The following is a 22,900-nucleotide window of genomic DNA, read 5'->3' on the forward strand; positions in this document are numbered from 1 at the left end:
GTTGCCTTGAGCTCAGTTTTCATCTCGGCAAATTAATTTTGTAAGTTTTCTTGGCTCCTCCTTGTTGTCTCTAGTTCTTTTTTACAGTACTCTGCACTTCTGTCAAAAGCCTTTCTTAATACCTTCACTATTATCATCACCACCTTTTTGAACTTTTTCTCTGTTAGACTGAAGAAGTCTGTTTCATTGTTTGTTCCTTTGGGGAATTCTCTCTTTGTCTTTTAACTGGGAGTGGTTCCTCAGCTTCTTCATTTTACTTGTATTTCTCTTTCTCTGAGCTTAGGAGAAACAGTTACCAACTGTGGTCTTAGAAGGCTATTTATATGCGGGAGTATCCCTGTGTAGCTTGTGTAGGTTTAGTAGTTTTGGTGTGAGGGCTGCTTTTAGTATGGATGCCTTTTGCCGCTCCTCAGCGTGTGTTGGCCACTACCCCCTTGATAGGGAGTGTGCAGATGCGGCGGCTTTTGCATGTTCCCGGAGCCGCAGCAGTGAGGGCAGCTGATGCCCCCTCCTGGAGTTCTCAGCGGTGGCGGCGGCTGGCACCTGCCCACCCAGAGCCCACAACAGAAGCTCATGTGTCTTCCCAGAGCCTGCAGCGGCTTGCACGTGCTCCTGGAGCCTGCGATGGCAGTGGCAGCTGGCGCCCACTCCTGACACTCTCAGCGGCAGTGGTGGCTCACGCCCGTCCCTGGGACTCATATAGGTGGTGTTGTGTTGCCTGAAAGTGCGTGTGCACGTGGAAGGAAGCTCCTGTGGCGGCCCCGCCCCTCCCTTCACACGTCCTCCAACAGTGGCACGTTGCCTCTCTGGCGGGCCCAGGTACGTCCTTGGTTGTGGCCACACCACACTCCAGCCCCTTCAGGCAGCCCACCCCAGTCCTCTCCCTGGGTCTGAGCTCCGAAGCCTGCACTTCAGCACCCAGCCCCCACCCGCCCCCGCAGACACGTGTCTCAGGCTGGGCAGTGCAGGGCGGTGGCATCTCCCGTGTGTGCAGGTCTTTCTCCATTCTGCCTTCTGTAAACTGGTTGCTGCATTCTCCTCCAAGGTTCTACAGCTCCTCCTCTGTCCAGGCTGATCTCCCTGCCTGTGAGGGGACATCCAGGGTGTGGGCATCTTTCCTCTTTCACAGCTCCCTCCCTGGGGTGCAGGCCCCATCCCAATTCCCCTCTCTGCTTTGTTCTTTTTTCTTTTGTCCTACCCAGTTGCGTGGAGGTTTTCTCGCCCTTTCTGAAGCCTGAGGTCTTCTGCCAGGTCTCAGTAGGTGTCCTGTGAGCACCGTTCTGCATGTGGATGTAGTTCTGATGCATCTGTGGGAGGTGGTGAGCCCGCATGCTGCTCCTCCACTGTCTTGATCACTCTCTTCGTCAACCTTCCTTCCTTTTTCTCAGCTCTTTGCAGTCACGCAGTTCTCAGAGCTAATCTGTATTTCACCTCACAATATAAGTGTGGTGTGGTTCTAAAGTTACTTAGGGAAAAGTAAGAGATTAACATATCATGCTTTTCTTTCTTAAAGTGCAGAATATGTTGGTCTGTGGAGTCTCAGAGGAGCCCATGCACATAGACAGGTCGAGTTTTATCCTTCCAGCAGCACACGAGTGTCCTGTGCACACAGAACGGTCTCTTGGTCGCTTCTGCATAGCAAGTCAGCTTGTGCTTCACGACTTTACACTGCTCTTCTCCCTGCCTGGGAGAACACTGTCTCCCTCGTCTCTATTTTCCCATGACTGGCAGCTCGTCCTTGTTCTGGTCCTATCTGAAACGTCACCTCTCGGAGAAGCTTTTCCTGACTTCCCACTCTAAGACCCTCCTCACACGCTCACCTGGTTGCTGTTTTGCTTTCTTCAAATCTGTAGTGATTATATGTAGTGCACCCAGCTTGTATAGTTTGTGTTTCCTTCCTTACCCACCTGTACCTCTGGAACAGAGGGAACCTTATCTTATTCTTGTTCACCACACTTCCCAGCTCCTAACAGGACCCCAAGCTGGATACGCACACCATAAATATTTGTTGAATTGAGAACATTCCACTTAGATTTGGTATCAACTTTTTTAGTCTTTCAGTTCTTTTTTTTAAGTGTTGACAGGATGATACAAATAATTTTTAATTTTTCTGTTGGCAGTTATCCGTGTCAAGCAGTAGTCGTGTTGTGACACATGACATCCCTGTAAAGGTTATTCCTCGAAAACTGTGGAAGGACTTACAAGAACCGACGGTCCCGGACGCTGACGTGAGTGATGCCTGGCGTCCTGTCACTCACCACGTATTAAATGGTGTGATTTGAATTCTCTGACCTTAGATAAAGTCTTGCCGTAGGTTTTATTTGAAAGTTGTATAGTGCCTGAAAAGAGATAGTCTTTTTTTTTTTTTTTTTTTTTTTTTGCGGTACGCGGGCCTCTCACTGTTGTGGCCTCTCCCGTTGTGGAGCACAGGCTCCGGACGCGCAGGCTCAGTGGCCATGGCTCATGGGCCCAGCCGCTCCGCGGCACGTGGGATCTTCCTGGACCGGGGCACGAACCCGTGTCCCCTGCATCGGCAGGTGGACTCTCAACCACTGCGCCACCAGGGAAGCCCAAGAGATAGTCATTTTTAAAGGACACTCCCAGAAAAAAAAAATTTTGCAGTATTTGTCTTTAGTTGTTCACATAAAACATCCTAAAGTAGCGTTTTACATAATAGGAATGCCACATTCTTTACAGTTAGGAGAGAGAAAGTCTTGCCCAATAATAATGCTTAAGTAAAACTAAGGTAGTATTTTGGAGGACCATCACATTTATCGGGAGTAGCGGTCCTAGGTGCCAGCTTGGGTTTCACAGAACGTGGTTTTTTCCTTTGTCTCGTAAGGAGTGATGCCCGGGGTGTGTGGGAGAGCCTGCTTTAGTTCTCCTGACAGGAGTCCCAGAGCCACTGGAAGTAAAGATGATGCCCAAGGGTCAAACTCTTGCTCATGATGTATTGAAGAAGAGACCATGAAAATACAGCGAATGGAATATTTACTTGGCTTTTGCTAGAAGACATCTTTGCTGGGAAAAAGCCAGCATTGTACCAAGTACTGCTGCAACCCAGTCTGGGCACTGCTGCAGAGACTGGCCCCCAGTGTTTCTGCACAGGGTAGGAGGCGGACCTTGAGCCTGGGTGTGAACCCCTGGAGGACGGCCTCCCCCGGTGCTGAGCCTTAGTCCCCTGGGGCACGTGCAGGGCATCTTGGCTGCAGGGCTGCAGTCTTGGAAGCAGGGAATGCCTACAGGGACATGGTCACTGATGTCACCAGAGGCAGGCATGACTGAGTGAAGTTGTAAAATTGCTTTTCTTTTTATATTTTAAAAAGGACCTGTATTCAGGCAATTTAAAAACAAGATTCCAGAGCTTTTAAGCGTACACACATTGCGAACAGGTAATGAGCACCTGTCAGTACTTGACCATGTTATGTCAATGTGTTAATACTCCTGATTTTTCTCATTTGCTTTATAGGTTAGTATTTATTTACCAGTCTTGAAGACTATGAAGAGCATTGTGGAGAAGATGAAAAACATCAGCAATCACCTTGTAAGTCCTAACTCCTTGGAAAAGAGCTCCCAAGTGTGTGGTTTCGGCTGCGTGTCCTGGGAGGAGCCTCGTCTGATGGAGTCTTGGTGCCCTGCCATTCACCATGTGGTGTCCGCGTGGGGCGTCCCTCACCCCCCGGCTCTGGGGGCCTGGCTGGTTGTTGAGAGCCTGCAGTTTTACAGGTGCCCGTAGCAACCTGCTCAGGTCTTCTCAACTTTCCTCACTCGCATTTGCCCTAGTCCCTCATATCTATATTAATAGTATGTTAAGGATATATTCAACAGTTTTGGCTTTCTTTCCATATGTTCTGGACAGCATATTACATGTTTTATCTGATAATGTACATATTTTCTTATGATCACTGATGCTGGCCTCTCTACTTGCCAGATGTCTCTGTGAGCCCAGGACGGAGATCCCCTAGGACACACCCCTTTTCCTGTAGGCAGCTCTTAGGTCAGGTCGAGGGTCATGTTTACTTCCCTGTTTTCTTCTGTGAAGGTTTTCTGCCAATGTCATGAAACGCTATATGTGACAGTGACAGTGTTGGGGGATCGTGTGGGTCATTCTCCTTCCCTCCTAGGGTTCTCCTGAGTTCTTCACTCACCCCCAAAACTCATTCGATTGTGTCCCTGGATGTTTCATTATAGAAACCCCTGTCCACCTGGTGAAACCTTTGCTCTTCGGTGTCTGCAGGCCGGTTACCTGCCACATGGCTGCCCCCTCCCTGCAGGACCCCTCTAGACTCTTGTCCATCCCCGCAGCACCGGTTCTTCCCAGGCCCCGTCTCTGCCGTTCACACTTGGCTGCTTCTCTCCCGTTGTCCCCTGGAAAGCACTTGGCCCTTCTCACTGCTCATCAGAATTCCCAGACCTTCTACCACCACACTGGCTGTAAGCCCCTCCTCTGCCGAGCTGCTCTGTTCAGCACTACATAAGTTACCTGCTAGCACCTGGGAACCCCTCCTAAAGTGGCAGCTTCCTGAAAAGGGAAATTGTCTTAACCGTCTCTGCGTGACAGCCACCCACTGTGGGGTTGCCAGTCAGCACGTGGGTGATAGGTGTTTGCGCACGGACCTGGAATGAAACTTAGCTTCAAGAGATCTTTGGAATTACAAAAGTTTCCTGAAGCCTAGAAAACGTCGATGGGCTGTTTTATTGCCGCAGGTGTGCTCGCTTGAGAGTAATTTTCTTCCATGACTTCATCTTTATAGATTTCACTTTAATTTAGGATGGCTTCGGAGGAAGCAGTGTGTCCTGGGCAGACGTGGGTGTTCTGCTCTGCCTGCCTTGATGTTGACCCAGTTGTCAGGCTGGGAGCTGCCTCTGAGGATACCCTGGGGGCCTCCAGAGAGGTTCGAGAGGCCCAGGGGAGAAAAGGCAGGGCGAGTAAGCCAAGGATCCGATTGTTTGTTCTTTTGGTCCAAGGGAAATGAGTCAGCAAAGTCGCTTAGATAAAATCATCAAAGGTGTTTTTCTCTTCCCTGGAGTGTTTAAAAGCCAGAATTTTGTGGAAGTGGCTACTGCACTGTGAAATACTAAGGGGAAAGTTATCAAGCATATGGAAAGTTGGAGTAGCCAAATGCATAACGAGATCTACTTGAGTAACCAGAATTCTGTGTCTGAAGATTACAGACAAGAGAACTAAGGAAAATGACTAGGACTTAACACATTAAAAATATCCCTGTCCCGTCAGATGCCCCAGCGGCCCTTGATGAGATGCCATCCTTACCTTACTTCCTTTAATGAGAGACGTGGCCCGTGGGGGTGGGTTGCGTGTACGACTCAGGTAGGAACAGAAAAAACAGGCATGGACTGACAGGAGTCTCCGCCAGGTTTTAAGGCATTGGGATCCCCTCTAACCAAATGCCAGTTCTGGTTCAGGAGGTCTGCGGTGGGGTCAGCCTGAGTTTCTGACGGGCGCGCAGGGATGCTGTTGCTGTGGTGGACATGTGGGTCGGCGGTGCTTGGTGGTCGGAGCAGTGCTCTGTTGCTTACACCTTACACGTTGTCTCAGCCTCACAGGAGCCGAGTCCTTGCAGCCACCCTGGGCCCCCCGCTGAGTGGTGCGCCCCGGTGCTGGGTGTTATCCAGCACGGGAATGGCAGCCTAACTGTCACAGTGGCTCTGTGACTTTTTGTGAATCGAGATCACTTATGTTAGGTTCCCAGTGCGTTTAGCCACTCTTCCGTAAATGGTGGGTAATTATCATTTGGGGAATCTCCGAAAGAGGTAAGACTTTGTCCAAGTCCCTAAGAAGCAAAGTATGTTGATGTGGCTAATACTCTGGCCATCGCTCACAAAATAAACACGGCGACCAGTGTTCAGAGTGTCGCTCGTGAACTCCCTTGGCAAGTCCTGTTTGAATGCTGCCCCACACCAGGCACCGGGTGTGGTCAGAGGCGTGGAGCTACTGTTTGATCACTCAGGCGGTGGGGATGTGAAGAAAGTTGTGAGTGTTTCAAGTCTGGAGTGAATCTAGAACCTTGCAGGCTGCCTTCCTGAATAAATCTGTACTTATATAAAACCTGTTTTTCAAAAGCGGGGAGAATTTACAGGTAGATACTGAGTGTGTGCTTACTCAAAGCAGACGGGCCTGTGTTATGTGTTAGCTTTAGAGTCCCAGTAAGCACAAGGATTGTTTTACATATTTCAGTCAAGTATTGTGTCCAGATAAGAGAGCAGGCTTAGAAACATCACCGTGTGTTTCTGGGTAGTGAAAGAATAATGAATTCTTCTCATTCAGAGGTACGTTTACTAGATGACGCAGCAAGGAAATGTAGAGGCTGTTTTCTGTGTAACGTCAAAGCCTTAGAAATGAGAGCTCACTCAAGTTAAAAACATTTTTTGATTTTGTTACTAGGATGGAAACTATTCAGAGTTCACTGATTTTAAGGAACAAGAATAAGGTCTACTAGGTGACACTCCGAAGTAAATCTGTGTGAGATTTAGCTGCAGCTGAGCCCTGCGGAGCAGGCTGTGCTCCGCTCACCCATGGCCTCTGCCCCTCTTGCCGCGCCTCTGGAATGGCTCCTCGGCCAGATGACCACCATCACCTGCGGCGGCTCGGTGGCCTCTTGCATTGTTGGTTGAGCAAAATGCTGGCTTGCATGCTGCTGCACGGGCTTTCTGAAGACCTGCCAGGCTTTAGAGATGGCCAGATACCAACGGTAAAAGGCGAAATGCAGCGTGCCCTGGGCAGATTGCCCAAATCTTGGTACCTGTATCATGTCGTGGTACCTGTATCTTTCTCTGAACTTCATTTCTAGATTCTGTCCCGTTTATAGACCCTGTTGGTTGGTGGAGGGCAGAGCTTGAAAGGAAAGGGCCCCTCTGATCTTGGGAGAAGTTCCAGGCACTGTTGGGGCGGGGAGAGGTGTGGCCGGTAGGGGCCACGGCAATTGGTCACCAAGCCCAGCTGTCCTCTGAGTGTGGAAAGCCCAGCGGCCACGGGTCCCCGCAGCTTGTTGGAGTCCTGGACACCTGACGGCATCTTCGGGCCTTTCTGAATTTGGAAATCTCACTTCCCAATGTCTGAGTTTATTTTTCAGGTAGATGGTTATGTTCTCCTGATATTCTGAAGGCTTTCTGATTATGTGGAATTGGCAGTTGTAATAGATGGTTTGGTCCATTTATAAAGATAAGGCAGGTGGGGCTTCCCTGGTGGCGCAGTGGTTGAGAGTCCGCCTGCCGACGCAGGGGATGCGGGTTCGTGCCCCGGTCCGGGAAGATCCCACATGCCGCGGAGTGGCTGGGCCCATGAGCCATGGCCTCTGAGCCTGCGTGTCCGGAGCCTGTGCCCCGCAACGGGAGAGGCCACAACAGTGAGAGGCCCACGTACTGCAAAAAAAATAAATAAAATAAGGCAGGTGGTGAGCTTCTAACTTCACGTTCTCTTCCGGTTCTCCTCCCTCCGTTTTGCAGGAGTCACACAGTGTCTGTGTTGTCAGAGCTGCTAGCAGGGACCCCCAGCCCCACCTGTTCTCAGGTCTTCCCATGGCGCTCTGCACGCAGAAGGGCTGCTCTCCGGGGATTTCTGAGTCTCTGGCTCTCAGACCTTGTCTTCTTGCTGATGCCATGTGGGGCTTGGTGCTGTCAGGAGTGCCCTGGGTCTGGGGGGGCTACCTTGTCACCTGGTTTGTTGGAAGCTGGTGTTCACTTTTTTTTTTTCCTTTTTCCTTTTCGTAACACTGTAAAATACTCAATTTGCAGATTATTGAAGCAAACCTAAATGGAGAATTGAACTTGAAAATAGAAACTGAACTAGTATGTGTTACAACTCATTTTAAAGATCTTGGAAATCCTCCATTAGGTAAGTTTCCTGCTGGGTTATGTTTTGCTTTTGATAAATTGTTTCAGATGACATACCATACCGAGGTCTGTAGATGGAAAATGGTTGAACTTTGGGTGCCTGTGTTTCATGCTTGGGAAGGGAACAAATAATGGGGCTGGATCACTTGTTACTGCACTGTGGTGGGCAGGTGAGCCTCCTGGGCATGAGGAGCTGTGCCTCCACCAGTGGCTGAAGGGTGAGCCCTGGGGCTCCCTCGTTCCTCATCCATAAAACCTGGGCTTGGGCTCAGTCTCCAAGAGCCCTTCCAGCTCTTCACATCCTGTGCCTTCTCCCAAAGATTGTAGTTTCTCACGTGGGGTGGAGTTAGACATGTAGATGACACTCATTTTCTCCTGCTTTTTTTGTGTGTGTATTAAAAAGTAAAAAGTTTTTCTTTCTTTCTTTCATTTTTTTTTTTTTACATCTTTATTGGAGTATAATTGCTTTACAGTGGTGTGTTAGTTTCTGCTTTATAACAAAGTGAATCAGTTATACATATGTTCCCATATCTCTTCCCTCTTGAGTCTCCCTCCCACCCCCCCTCCCTATCCCACCCCTCTAGGTGGTCACAAAGCACCGAGCTGATCTCCCTGTGCTCTGCGGCTGCTTCCCACTAGCTATCCATTTTACATTTGGTAGTGTATATATGTCCATGCCACTGTCTCACTTTGTCACAGCTTACCCTTCCCCCTCCCCGTATCCTCAAGTCCATCTTCTAGTAGGTCTGTGTCTTCATTACTGTCTTACCCCTAGGTTCTTCATAACCTTTTTTTTTTCCTTAGATTCCATACATATGTGTTAGCATACGGTATTTGTCTTCTCTTTCTGACTTACTTCACTCTGTGTGACAGACTCTACGTCCATCCACCTCACTACAAATAACTCAGTTTCATTTCTTTTTATGGCTGAGTAATATTCCATTGTGTATATGTGCCACATCTTCTTTTATTCATCCGATGATGGACACTTAGGTTGTTTCCATCTCCTGGCTATTGTAAATAGAGCTGCAATGAACATTTTGGTACATGACTCTTTATGAATTATGGTTTTCTCAGGGTATATGCCCAGGAGTGGGATTGCTGGGTCATATGGTAGTTCTATTTGTAGTTTTTTAAGGAACTTCCATACTGTTCTCCATAGTGGCTGTACCAGTTCACATTCCCACCAGCAGTGCAAGAGTGTTCCCTTTTCTCCACACCCTCTCCAGCATTTATTGTTTCCAGATTTTTTGATGATGGCCATTCTGGCTGGTGTGAGATGATATCTCATTGTAGTTTTGATTTACATTTCTCTAATGATTAATGATGTTAAGCATTCTTTCATGTGTTTCTTGGCAATGTGAATATTTTCTTTGGAGAAATGTCTCTTTAGGTCTTTTGCCCATTTTTGGATTGGGTTGTTTGCTTTTTTGTTATTGAGCTGCGTGAGCTGCTTATAAATTTTGGAGATTAATCCTTTGTCCATTGCTTTATTTGCAAATATTTTCTCCCGTTCTGAGGGTTGTCGTTTGGTCTTGTTTATGGTTTCCTTTGCTGTGCAAAAGCTTTTAAGTTTCATTAGGTCCCATGTTTTTATTTTTGTTTTACTTCCATTTCTCTAGGAGGTGGGTCAAAAAGGATCTTGCTGTGATTTATGTCATAGACTGTTCTGCCTATGTTTTCCTCTAAGGGTTTGATAGTTTCTGGCCTTAAATTTAGGTCTTTCATCCATTTTGAGTTTACTTTTGTGTATGGTGTTAGGGAGTGTTCTAATCTCATACTTTTACATGTACCTGTCCAGTTTTCCCAGCACCACTTATTGAAGAGGCTGTCCTTTCTCCACTGTACATTTCTGCCTCCCTTATCAAAGATAAGGTGACAATATGTGCGTGGGTTTATCTCTGGGCTTTCTATCCTGTTCCATTGATCAATATTTCTGTTTTTGTGCCAGTGCCATACTGTCTTGATTACTGTAGCTTTGTAGTATAGTCTGAAGTCAGGGAGCCTGATTCCTCCAGCTCCGTTTTTTGTTCTCAAGATTGCTTTGGCTATATGGGTTTTGTTGTGTTTCCATACAAATTGTGAAATTTTTTGTTCTAGTTTTGTGAAAAATGCCAGTGGTAGTTTGATAGGGATTGCATTGAATCTGTACATTGCTTTGGGTAGTAGAGTCACTTTCACAATGTTCATTCTTCTAATCCAAGAACATGGTACATCTCTCCATCTATTTGTATTATCTTGAATTTCTTTCATCAGTGTCTTATAATTTTGTGCATACAGGTCTTTTGTCTCCTTAGGTCAGTTTATTCCTAGATATTTTATTGTTTTTGTTGCCGTGGTAAATGGGAGTGTTTTCTTGATTTCACTTTCAGATTTTTCATCATTACTGTATAGGAATCCCAGAGATTTCTGTGCATTAATTTTGTATCCTGCTACTTTACCAAATTCAACATTTAGCTGTAGTAGTTTTCTGGTAGCATCTTTAGGATTTTCTGTGTATAGTATCATGTCATCTGCAAACAGTGACAGCTTTACTTCTTCTTTTCTGATTTGGATTCCTTTTAATTCCTTTTCTTCTCTGATTGCTGTGGCTAAAACTTCCAAAACTATGTTGAATAAGAATGGTGAGAGTGGGCAACCTTGTCTTGTTCCTGATCTTAGTGGAAATGCTTTCAGTTTTTCACCATTGAGGACGATGTTGGCTGTGGTTTTGTCATGTATGGCCTTTATTATGTTGAGCAAAGTTCCCTTTATGCCTACTTTCTGGAGGGTTTTTATCGTAAATGGGTGTTGAATTTTGTCGAAAGCTTTCTCTGCATCTACTGAGATGACCATATGGTTTTTCTCCTTCAATTTGTTAATATGGTGTATAACATTGATTGATTTGCGTATATTGAAGAATTCTTGCATTCCTGGAATAAACCCCACTTGATCATGGTGTATGATCCCCTTAATGTGCTATTGGATTGTTTGCTAGTATTTTGTTGAGTTTTGCATCTATGTTCATCAGTGCTATTGGCCTGTAATTTTCTTTGTGACATCCTTGTCTGGTTTTGGTATCAGGGTGATGGTGGCCTGGTAGAATGAGTTTGGGAGTGTTCCTCCCTCTGCTATATTTTGGCAGAGTTTGAGAAGGATAGGTGTTAGCTCTTCTCTAAATGTTTGCTAGAATTCGCCTGTGAAGCCATGTGGTCCTGGGCTTTTGTTTGTTGGAAGGTTTTTCATCATAGTTGCAATTTCAGTGCTTGTGATTGGTCTGTTCGTATTTTCTATTTCTTCCTGATTCAGTCTTGGCAGCGTTGTGCATTTCTACGAATTTGTCCATTTCTTCCAGGTTGTCCATTTTATTGGCATAGAGTTGCTTGTAGTAATCTCTCACGATCCTTTGTATTTCTGCAGTGTCAGTTGTTACTTCTCCTTTTTCATTTCTAATTCTATTGATTTGAGTCTTCTCCCTTTTTTTCTTGATGAGTCTGGCTAATGGTTTATCAATTTTGTTTATCTTCTCAAGGAACCAGCTTTTAGTTTTATTGATCTTTGCTATCGTTTCCTTCATTTCTTTTTCATTTATTTCTGATCTGATCTTTCTGATTCCTTTCTTTCTGCTAACTTTGGGGGTTTTTTTCGTTCTTCTTTCTCTAATTGTTTTAGGTGCAAGGTTAGGTTGTTTATTTGAGATGTTTCCTGTTTCTTAATGTAGGATTGTATTGCTATAAACTTCCCCCTTAGAACTGCTTTTGCTGCATCCCATAGGTTTTGGGTCATCCTGTCTCCATTGTCATTTGTTTCTAGGTATTTTTTGATTTCCTCTTTGATTTCTTCAGTGATCACTTCGTTATTAAGTAGTGTATTGTTTAGCCTCCGTGTGTTTGTATTTTTTACAGATCTTTTCTTGTAATTGATATCTATTCTCATAGCATTGTGGTCAGAAAAGATACTTGATACAATTTCAATATTCTTAAATTTACAAAGGCTTAATTTGTGACCCAAGATATGATCTGTCCTGGAGAATGTTCCATGAGCACTTAAGAAAAATGTGTATTCTGTTGTTTTTGGATGGAATGTCCTATAAATATCAATTAAATCCATCTTGTTTAATGTATCATTTAAAACTTGTGTTTCATTATTTATTTTCATTTTGGATGATCTGTCCATTGGTGAAAATGGTGTGTTAAAGTCCCCTACTATGAATGTGTTACTGTCGATTTCCCCTTTTATGGCTGTTAGTATTTTTCTTATGTATTGAGGTGCTCCTGTGTTGGGTGCATAAATATTTACAGTTGTTATATCTTCTTCTTTGATCGATCCCTTGATCATTATGTAGTGTCCTTCTGTGTCTCTTCTAATAGTCTTTATTTTAAAGTCTATTTTTTTCTGTTATGAGAATTGCTACTCCAGGTTTCTTTTGGTTTCCATTTGCATGGAATATCTTTTTCCATCCCCTCACTTTCAGTCTGTATGTGTCTCTAGGTCTGTCGTGGGTATTTTGTAGACAGCATATATATGGGTCTTGTTTTTGTATACATTCAGCCAGTCTGTGTCTTTTGGTGGGAGCATTTAATCCATTTACATGTAAGGTAATTATCGATATGTGTGTTCCTTTGACCATTTTCTTAATTATTTTGGGTTTGTTATTGTAGGTCTTTTTCCTTCTCTTGTATTTCTTGCCTAGAGAAGATCCTTTAGCATTTGTTATAAATCTGGTTTGGTGGTGCTGAACTCTCAGCTTTTGCTTGTCTGTAAAGGTTTTAGTTTCTCCATCAAATCTGAATGAAATCCTTGCTGGGTAGAGTAATATTGGTTGTAGGTTTTTCTCCTTCATCACTTTAAATATGTCCTGCCAGTCCCTTCTCGCTTGCAGAGTTTCTGCTGAAAGATCAGCTGTTAATCTTATGGGGATTCCCTTGTGTGTTATTTGTTGTTTTTCCCTTGCTGCTTTTAATATCTTTTCTTTGTATTTAATTTTTGACAGTTTGATTAATATGTGTCTTGGTGTGTTTCTTTTTAGATTTATCCTGTATGGGACTCTCTATGCTTCCTAGACTTGATTAACTATTTCCTTTCCCATATTAGGGAAGTTTTCAACTAAAATCTCTTCAAATATTTTCTCAGTCCCTTTCTTTTTCTCTTCTTCTTCTGGAACCCCTATAATTCAAATGTTGGTACGTTTAATGTTGTCCCAGAGGTCTCTGAGACTGTCCTCAGTTCTTTTCATTCTTTTTTCTTTATTCTGCTCTGCAGTAGTTATTTCCACTATTTTATCTTCCAGGTCACTTATCTGTTCTTCTGCCTCAGTTATTCTGCTATTGATCCCTTCCAGAGTATTTTTTATTTCTTTTATTGTCTTGTTCATCGTTGCTTGTTTCATCTTTAGTTCTTATAGGTCCTTGTTAAATGTTTCTTGCATTTTCTCCATTCTATTTCCAATATTTTGGATCATCTTTACTATCATTATTCTGAATTCTTTTTCAGGTAGACTGCCTATTTTCTCTTCATTTGTTAGGTGTGGTGGGTTTTTATCTTGCTCCTTCATCTGCTGTGTGTTTTTCTGTCTCTCATTTTGCTTATCTTACTGTGTTTGGGGTCTCCTTTTTGCAGGCTGCAGGTTCGTAGTTTCTGTTGTTTTTGGTGTCCGTCCCCAGTGGCTAAAGTTGGTTCGGTGGGTTGTGTAGGCTTCCTGGTGGAGTGGACTAGTGCCTGTGTTCTGTTGGATGAGGCTGGATCTTGTCTTTCTGGTGGGCAGGTCCACGTCTGGTGGTGTGTTTTGGGGTGTCTGTGGACTTATTATGATTTTAGGCAGCCTCTCTGCTAATGCGTGGGGTTGTGTTCCTGTCTTGCTAGTTATTTGGCATAGGGTGTCCAGCACTGTAGCTTGCTGGTCGTTGTGTGAAGCTGGGTGTTGGTGTTGAGATGGAGATCTCTGGGAGATTTTCGCCATTTGATATTACGTGGAGCTGGGAGGTCTCTTGTGGACCAGTGTCCTGAAGTTGGCTCTCCCACCTCAGAGGCACAGCACTGACTCCTGGCTGCAGCACCAAGAGCCTTTCATCCACATGGCTCAGAATAAAAGGTAGAAAAAGTAGAAAGAAAGAAAGAAAGAAAGGAAGAAAGGAAGGGAGGGAGGGAGGGAGGGAGCAAGGGGAAAAAAGAAAATAAAATAAAGTAGGGTAAAATAAAATAAAGTTATTAAAATAAAACATAATTATTAAGAAAAAATTTTTTTTAAAAAGTAAATAAAACAAAACAAAGCAAAAAAATCCGACGGATAGAACCCTAGGACAAATGGTGAAAGCAAAGGTATACAGAGAAAATGTCACACAGAAGCATATACATACACACTCACAAAAAGAGGAAAAGGGGAAAATATAATAAATCTTGCTCTCAAAGTCCACCTCCTCAATTTGGGATGGTTTGTTGTCTATTCAGGTATTCCACAGATGGAGGTACATCAAGTTGATTGTGGAGATTTAATCCACTGCTCCTGAGGCTGCTGGGAGAGATTTCCCTTTCTCTTCTTTGTTTGCACAGCTCCCGGGGCTCAGCTTTGTATTTGGCCCCGCCTCTGCGTGTAGGTTGCCAGAGGGCGTCTGTTCTTCGCTCAGACAGGACGGGGTTAAAGGAGCAGCTGATTCGGGGTCTCTGGCTCACTGAGGCCGGGGAATGGGAGGGACATGATGCGGGGCGAGCCTGTGGCGGCAGAGGCCAGCTTGATGTTGCACCAGCCTTAGGCGCACCGTGACTTATCTCTGGGAAGTTGTCCCTGGATCCTGGGACCCTGGCAGTGGCGGGGTGCACAGGCTGCCCGGAACGGAGGTGTGGATAGTGACCTGTGCTCGCACGCAGGCTTCTTGGTGGCGGCAGCAGCAGCCTTAGCGTCTCATGCCCGTCTCTGGGGTCCACGCTGTTAGCTGCAGTCCGCTCCCCTCTCTGGAGCTCCTTTAAGCAGCGCTCTTAATCTGCTCTCCTCACGCACCAGGAAACAAAGAGGGAAGCAAAAGTCTCTTGTCTCTTTGGCAGATCCAGACTTTTCCCCAGCCTCCCTCCGGGCTAGCCGTGGTGCACTAACCCTGTGCAGGCTGTGTTCACGCCGCCAACCCCAGTCCTCTCCCTGTTACGTTATTTATAATAGCAAATCACCTGCTAATGTTGGAGGGTCTCCTGCAGAGGTGGGGGGTGGCTGTGCCTCACCGTGGGGACAAGGACATTGAGAGGAGAAGTTCTGGGAAGTACTCCTTGGCGTGAGCCCTCTCATTTTTTTTTTAATTGTTGGAATATAGTTGCCTTACAATGTTGTGTTAGTTTCAGGTGTACGGCAGAGTGATTCAGTTATATATATGTGTGTGTGTGTGTACATATATATATATATATATATATATATATGTACACACACACACACATATATTTCTTTTTCTGATTCTTTTCCCGTATAGGTTATTACAGAGTACTGAGTGTAGTTTCCTGTGCTATACAGTAGGTCCTTGTCATTTATTTTATATATACTGGTTTATGTACATTAATCCCAAACTCCTGGTTTATCCATCCCCTTCACCTATTCACTCCTGTTTTAGGGAGTGTCCTAATTTCATTCTTTTACACGTGGTTGTCCAGTTTTCCCAGCAGCACTTATCGAAGAGACTGTCTTTTCTCCATTGTATATTTTGGGATTCTTTATAAAAGATTAATTAACCACAGGTATGTGGGTTTATTTCTGGACTTTCCATCCTCTTCCATTGATCTGTATTTCTGTTTTTGTGCCAGTACCTTACTGTTTTGATGACTGTAGCTTTGTACTATAGTCCAAAGTCAGAGAGCCTGATTCCTCCAGGTCCATTTTTCTTTCTCAAGATTGCTTTGGCTATTTGGGGTCTTATTTGTTCCCATCCAAATTTTAAACTGTTTTGTTCTAGTTCTGTGAAAAATGTCATTGGTACTTTGATGGGGATTGCATTGAGTTTGTAGATTGCCTTAGGTGGTATAGTCATTTTAATTCTTCCAGTCCAGGAGCATGGTATATTTTTCTATCTGTTTGTGTCATCTCTGATTTCTTTCATCAACGTCTTATAGTTTTTGGAGTGCAGGTCTTTGCCTCCTTAGGTAGGTTTATTCCTAGGTATTTTATTCTTTTTGATGCAATGATAAATGGGATTGTTCCCTTAATTTTTCTTTCTGATGTTTCATTGTTAATGTGTAGAAATGCAACAGATTTCTGTGTATTAATCTTGTGTCCTGCAACTTTACTGAATTCATTGATGAGCTCTAGTAGTTTTCTGGTAGCATCTTTAGGATTTTCTATGTATAGAATCATGTCATATGCAAACAGTGACAGTTTTACTTTTTTTCCAATTTGGATTCCTTTTATTTCTTTTTCTTCTCTGATTGTTCTGGCTAGGTCTTCCAAAAGTATGTTGAAAAAACGTGGCAGAAGTGGACATCCATATCTTGTTCCTGATCTTAGAGGAAATGCTTTCAGCTTTTCACTGTTGACTATGATGTTAGCTGTGGGTTTGTCATATATGGCCTTTATTATGTTAAGGTAGGTTTCCTCTGCCCACTTTCTGGAGAGTTTTTATCATAAATGGTGTTGAATTTTGTCAGAAGCTTCTTCTGCATCTGTTGACGCATGTTGGGATGATCATATGGTTTCTTTATTTTTGTTGATGTGGTGCATCACACTGATTGTTTTGCGGATATTGAAAATTCTTTGCATCCCTGGGATAAATCCCACTTGGTCATAGTGTATGATCCTTTTAATGTGTTGTTGGATTCTTTTTGCTAGTATTTTGCTGAGGATTTTTGTGTCTATGTTCATCAGTGATATTGGCCTGTAATTTTCTTTTTTTGGTATCTTTGGTTTTGCTATCAGGGTAATGGTGGCCTCACAGAATGAGCTTGGGAGTGTTCCTTCCTTTGCAAATTTTTGGAAGAGTTTCAGAAGTATAGGTGTTAACTCTCCTCCTCTCTGTGTTTGATAGAACACACCTGTGGTCCTGGACTTTTGTTCATTGGAAGATTTTTAGTCACAGTTTCAAATTCAGTACTCCTGATTAGTCTGTTCATATTTTCTGTTTCTTCCTGGTTCAGTCTTGGGAGATTGTACCTTTCTAAGAATTTTTCCATTTCTTCTAGGTGGTCCATTTTATTGGCGTATAGTTGCTTGTAGTAGTCTCTTATGATCCTTTGTATTTCTTTGGTGTCTGTTGTAACTTCTCCTTTTCCATTTCTAATATTATTGATTTGGATCATCTCCCTTTTTTTCTTGATGAGTTTGGCTAAAGGTTTATCACTTTTGTTTATCTTTTCAAAGAACCATCTTTTAGTTTCATCTTTTCTACTTCCTTCATCTGTAGTTCATTTATTTGTGCTGTGATCTTTATGATTTCTTTCCTTCTACTAACTTTGGGTTTTGTTTGTTCTTTCTCTATTTGCTTGTTTTCATATCCATTCAGCCAGTCTATGTCTTTTAATTGGAGCATTTAATCCATTTACATTCAAGGTAATTACTGGTATGTATGTTCTTATTGCCATTTTGTTAATTGTTTTGTGTTTGTTTTTGTCGGTTTTTTTTCTTCCCTTCCTCTTTTGTTCTCATGTGATTTGATGGCTGCCCTTAGTGTTGTGTTTGGATTCCTTTTTCTTTTTTGTGTGTATATGTATTGTAGATTTTTGCTTTGCAGTTCCCATGATGTTTTGATATGGCAGGCTACATATATACAAAACTGTACTCTTGTCTTCTCACGATTGCTGGTTTTCATGTCATATTTGTGTGTGGATGATTTCCTACTTTTACTGTATGCTTGCCTTTACCAGCGAGCTTTACCATTCCTCATTTTCTCGTTTCTAGTTGTGACCTTTTCTTTTTCTCCTAGAGAACTTCATTTAGCATTTGTTGCAAAGCTGGTTTGGTGATGCTGAATTCTTTTAGCTTTTGCTTGTCTGTAAAGCTTTTGATTTCTCCACTGAATCTGAACAAGAGCCTTGCTGGGTATTCTTGGTTACAGGTTTTCCCTTTCATCACTTGAAATATATTGTGCCACTCCCTTCTGGGCTGCAGAGTTTCTGGTGAGAAATAAACTGATAACCTTATGGGGATTCCCTTGTATGTTATTTGTTGCTTTTCCCTTGTTGCTTTTAATATTTTTTTCTTTGTCTTTTATTTCTGTCAATTTGATTACAGTGTGTCTCGGCAGGTTCCTCCTTGGGTTTGTCTTGTATGGGACTCCGCGCTTCCTGGACTTGGGTGACTGTTTCCTTTGCCAGGTTAGGGAAGTTTTCAGCTATTATCTCTTCAAATACTTTCTCAGACCCTTTCTCTCTCTCTTCTCCTTCTGGGACACTTATAATGGGAATGTTGGTGTTTTTAACATTGTCCCAGAGGTCTCTTAAATTGTCCTCATTTCTTTTCATTCTTTTTTCTTTATTCTCTTGTGCAGCAGTAATTTCCCACCATTCTGTCTCCCAGTTCACTTATCTGTTCTTCTGCCTCATTTATTCTGCTATTGGTTCCTTCTAGTGTATTTTTCATTTCAGTTATTGAATTGTTCTACTCTGTTGTTTATATCTTTTAGCTGTTTGTTAAACATTTCTTGTCTCTTCTCGGTGTGTGCCGCCATTCTTTTTCAGAGATCTTGAAACACCTTTACTGTCATTACTCTGATTTCTTTTTCAGGTAGATTGTCTATCTCCACTTAACGTAGTTGTTCTTCTGGGGTTTTATCTTGTTCCTTCATCTGGAACATATTCCTCTGCTGTCCCATTTTGTCTAACTTTTTGTGTTTGCCATCCCACAGGCTGCGGGATTGTAGTTCCTCTTGCTTCTGATTTCTGCCCCCTGGTGGGTGAAGCTGGTCTAGAGGCTTGTGCAGGTTTCCTGGTGGGAGGGATTGGTGCTTGCCCACTATCAGGTGGAGCTGGGTCTTGTCCATCTGGTGCGCAGGGACTTGTGGAGGGGTGTGTTTTGAGGCGGCTGTTGACTTAAGATGACTGGGCAGCCTGTCTGCTGATGGGTGGGGCCATTCCCCCATCCTGTTGCTTGTTTGTGTTGAGGTGTCCCAGCACTGGAGCCTAAGGCTGTTGGGTGGGGCCGGGTCTTGGTGCCTCCAGGAGAGCTCACGCCGATGAGTACTCAGTGTTACCTCTGCCGCCAGTGTCCTCTTCTCCACAAAAGTGAGCCACAGCCACCCCCCACTTCCTCGGGAGACCCTCCAAGACCAGCGGGTAGGTCTGGCCCAGGCTGATATGAAGTCACTGCATTTTCCCCTGGGTCCCGGTGTGCATGAGACTATGTGTGCACCCTTCAAGGATGGAGTCTCTGTTTCCCCAGTCCTGTGGAGCTCTTGCACTCAAGCCCCACTGGCCTTCAAAGCCAGGTGCTCTGGGGGCTCCTCCTCCCGATGCTGGGCCCCCAGGCTGGGGAGCCTGATGTGGGGCTCAGAATTCTCCCTCCTCTGGGAGAACCTCTGGGATAATGGTTATTTTCCAGTTTGTGTGTCGCCCACCCAGCCGGTGTAGGATTTGATTGTATTGTGAATGTGCCCCTCCTACCATCTCCTTGCGGCTTTTTCTTTGTCCTTGGATGTAGAATATCATTTTGGTAGGTTCTATTCTTTTTCTGTTGATGGTTTTTCAGCAGTTAGTTGTGATTTTGGTGTTTTCGTGAGAGGAGGTAAGGAGGTGTGCTCAAGTCCTACTCCACTATCTTGTCTCCAACCCCACCCACTTTTCCTACTTTACTGTCTTTGGTACTTACAGAACTATATTAGCAAATATTAGCTTTTCGTGCATCATCAAATTTCTTGTCCCATACAAGGTGGTAAGGGACTAGGAATCAGTTCAGCAAGCAGTGGATGAGGGGGTGGTTGAGCAGATTGGCTCAGGAGTCAGAGCCCTGTGCTGTGGAGCTCACGGTGGTGGGCAGGCTGTGGGAGGGAAGCTCCAGCAGGGAGCGAGGCAGAGGCCCTGGGGACGGTGCTCGCTCTGTGAAGGCCGTTTTAGTCACTCGTGTGTTCCAAAGTAGATCTAGTAAGGCTCCTGCCACTTTTAGAATTAAAATTCGTTACTACAAGTTTGCTTATTAGAGACACGTTGTAGCTTACCGTTGCGAGGGAATTTTACTTCATAGTGATGGGCATGCTTCTGGAGCAAAGTGAAATCCATGTGAATAAAGCTTTGACAACAGTTGTATGAAATGACTTATTTTGGTGTTCCTCATTTTGTTTATTTTAGTAAGTAGCAAAGAGGGTCTTTGATACCTTCCCAGAGATGAAAGGATGTTTTCTTCCCATTCATTCCACTTTATAATGAGAGGCCTTGCTTTAGGTGTATATGGTCTTTTTTCTTTTTGGGGTTTTTATTTGGCCATGCCATGAGGTATGCAGGATCTTAGTTCCCCGACCAGGGATTGAACATGGGCCCTCAGCAGTGAAAGTGCAGAGTCCTAACCACTGGACCACCTGGGAAGTCCTGTATATGTTTCTAAGAGAAACTGTTTTCTTTGACCTTAAGAAGGAGATTGGGTCATATTTCAGGTCCCTATAATCGAAGATTCCCTGTACATTAGCGTAGTATTTTTGTGGGGCTGTGACTCTTGTGGGATCTTAGTTCCCTGACCAGGGATTGAACCCTGGCCCTCAGCAGTGAAAGCATGGAGGCCTAACCACTGGACCGCCAGGGAATTCCTGTAGCATAGCATCTTAAAAGAGTCAGTACTTAATAAATGTTTGTTTAGTGAGTGATTGCATTTATATCATGCAGTATTTCTCTAGGCTGCTAAAGTGAGTGGTCATGTAAATCATTTATTTAAATGATTTATTGATCAACAGTCATCGTACGATCTCTGGGTTCCCTGTTCCACTTGAAGATAATTGTATCTTAAAATATTCTGTCATTTTAGCTTCTGAAAATGCTTCTCAAGATAGAAACTCAGAACAAATGGCTGAAGTGCACATAGACATTAGGAAGCTCCTACAGTTCCTTGCTGGACAACAAGTAAATCCTACAAAGGCCACATGCAGTAAGTTTGCATTTTGATTCGTTTTTCACACTTGAAGTACTTTAATCAACTGTAGTCTTAAGTGTTGTGTGCAGTTTCGTAAATGCAGGGAACAGCTCGGTCACTGGTGGACTCCAGTTTTCTGGGGTAGTCGGGTATTTGGGTTTTCCTGGCCAATGGGTGTGGGCTGCTTTGCCTGGCGTCATGTGTGAGTCTGCACCTGGAGAGAAGCTGCATGTGGGCAGGGACGTCCAGCCCAGTCTTGCTGTGTTTCTCTAACCTTACGTATGTGGAGTCTCTGATACCGCTGGGCTTGGATTTAAGTTTCCATCTCAAAGCATTTCTTTCCTTCCTGTGTCTGAGCCTGACTTGTTGCAGTAGTCCGGTGTCTTGCCATCTGTGCTTCCTCTTGACTCCTGACTTTTAACAGTGGTTGGCTCTGCTGCCCGCCTCTGGGGAGCTCTCCCCGCCGCCCTCAGCCTCCACCGCCACCTCTGTGTGTGCAGCACGTCTTCTGAAGTGTCCTTCTGCTGGTCCCCTGTGTCCCTTCCCAACCTCCCATTCTCTTGGGACTGGTCTCTCAGCAGCCTGGGCATGTGCTCTTTGTTTGCCTTTCTCCTGCTGCCTGCCTCGTTCTAGCTTCAGCCAGCTTTCCTCAGGTATGGCCTTCCCCATGGCTCCCCCTGCAGCTCCTGCCCTCGGTGGTGTGGCCCTGGCAGCTGGGCTGCTTTCATGCTGCGGCCACTCCTCTTCCTCTTGTCTGGCTTCTCTCTTTGGTCTTGGGCCCCATGCCTCGGTGCTCACCTTAGGCTGCATGGTGCCTGCCCTTGCAGGCTGCCTCCTGCTCTCTAACAAGGCCCTGCATGCTTGGCTCTTCTCAGCACACTCAGGGCACCTGCTGATGGGAAGCTGCTTTTTTCCTGGAAGGATGGTGACTTGGGTACATGTGGCTTCTGGGAAGTCTGCCCTGTGGGTTTTTCCTTGGAGACCTTGGCCTGTTCCTCGGCAGCAGGTGAGTCAGCCTGGGCCAGGCCCCTGGTTTGGCATCGGCTGGGCCAGTTGAGACCAGTCACCTTGAGAGGGCCTGGGTGCTCCAGGAGAGGCTCGGGGGAGAAGCTGCTACAGTGTTCAGGGCTGAAAGTGTGTGTGCGGAATGGGTCTCGACGGTAATGGATTTCCTCTCTGCCTAGATATTGTGAAGAACAAGATTGTTCATTTTGACCTGCTCCATGAAGACGTCTCCCTGCAGTATTTCATCCCAGCGTTGTCGTAACCCCACCTATGGGATCGGGGAACTCAGGGACTTTGGTCTGGACCCGAAGAGGCCGTAGGGCGATGTGTTCTAAGTCATTTGTCTCTGTCCCCACAGCAGTGAAATCCTATGTATTTTTACTTTTTTTTTCCCTTCTATAATATTTTAACTAGAAATTGAATTAATGAAACACAGTTGGATAAACATTTCTTCATATTATTTCTTTATTCTGTCTGCTTTGTTTTGCCTTTAAGACGTTGAAAACAAAAGTTAAAATTTATTTATTCATACTTTAAACTTTCTTATTAAAGTTGTAAAAATCCTCCTGTGTTTCGAATTGGTGTAGTAATCAAAATTGGCAAAGATAATGTTTGCTGAGCCTGGTACTTTCCCCAAGGCACTGTCTCCAGCTCAGTATGTCACTGTGGGAACAGACCTGGGGCACTTAAGTTTCCGTGTGCTTGGAGCTCAAGAAGGTGAGGACGGCCCTCCTGCCACCTCTGTCCCACAGAGCGGACCCCGCAGAGCATCTTGGGGTCGGGCTGCTCTTGGTGCGGCCTTGTCATGACGCCCATGGAGACTGGAGTTGGCCCCTGTGGTGCCGTGAGGTGGTCCTGCTGCCCCAGCTCCCAGTGTCTCCCTGAGGCCGGTGTGGTCTCAGTTGTCATCTCACAGTTCTTTCTTCCACAGTGCATTGAGTCTGCCATTCTGGAAAGGGGAGAAGCAAACGAGACTTTGGTCAGGGTCAGTAGTCAGTGAGGACCCACATTTGTGTTTGGACGTCACAGCTGGTGCAGGTCCTGGCAGGC

The 22,900-nt window shown here is 44.7% G+C and overlaps 1 protein-coding gene across 2 annotated transcripts in view; it reads left to right on the forward strand.

Annotated features, from left to right (window-relative positions):
• HUS1 (HUS1 checkpoint clamp component) overlaps window positions 1–22,413 on the forward strand; it is a 30,049-nt gene extending 7,636 nt beyond the window's left edge. Inside the window, exons 4-8 of one of the 2 annotated variants that reach the window (XM_022593226.3) lie at window positions 2,121–2,228; window positions 3,470–3,544; window positions 7,753–7,852; window positions 20,741–20,860; window positions 22,030–22,413. In XM_022593226.3, the coding sequence (XP_022448934.1) occupies window positions 2,121–2,228; window positions 3,470–3,544; window positions 7,753–7,852; window positions 20,741–20,860; window positions 22,030–22,112 (486 nt within the window). In that variant the 3' untranslated portion in view covers window positions 22,113–22,413. The remainder of the gene's footprint in view (window positions 1–2,120; window positions 2,229–3,469; window positions 3,545–7,752; window positions 7,853–20,740; window positions 20,861–22,029) is intronic. The other variant, XM_089917945.1, reaches the window with a different exon arrangement.
• Window positions 22,414–22,900: the final 487 nt, after the last annotated feature.

This window comes from Delphinapterus leucas, chromosome 9, assembly GCF_059928025.1.
Source record: "Delphinapterus leucas isolate spDelLeu-1000000601 "Yukka" chromosome 9, BTC_Dleu_Yukka2, whole genome shotgun sequence".
NCBI lineage: Eukaryota > Metazoa > Chordata > Mammalia > Artiodactyla > Monodontidae > Delphinapterus > Delphinapterus leucas.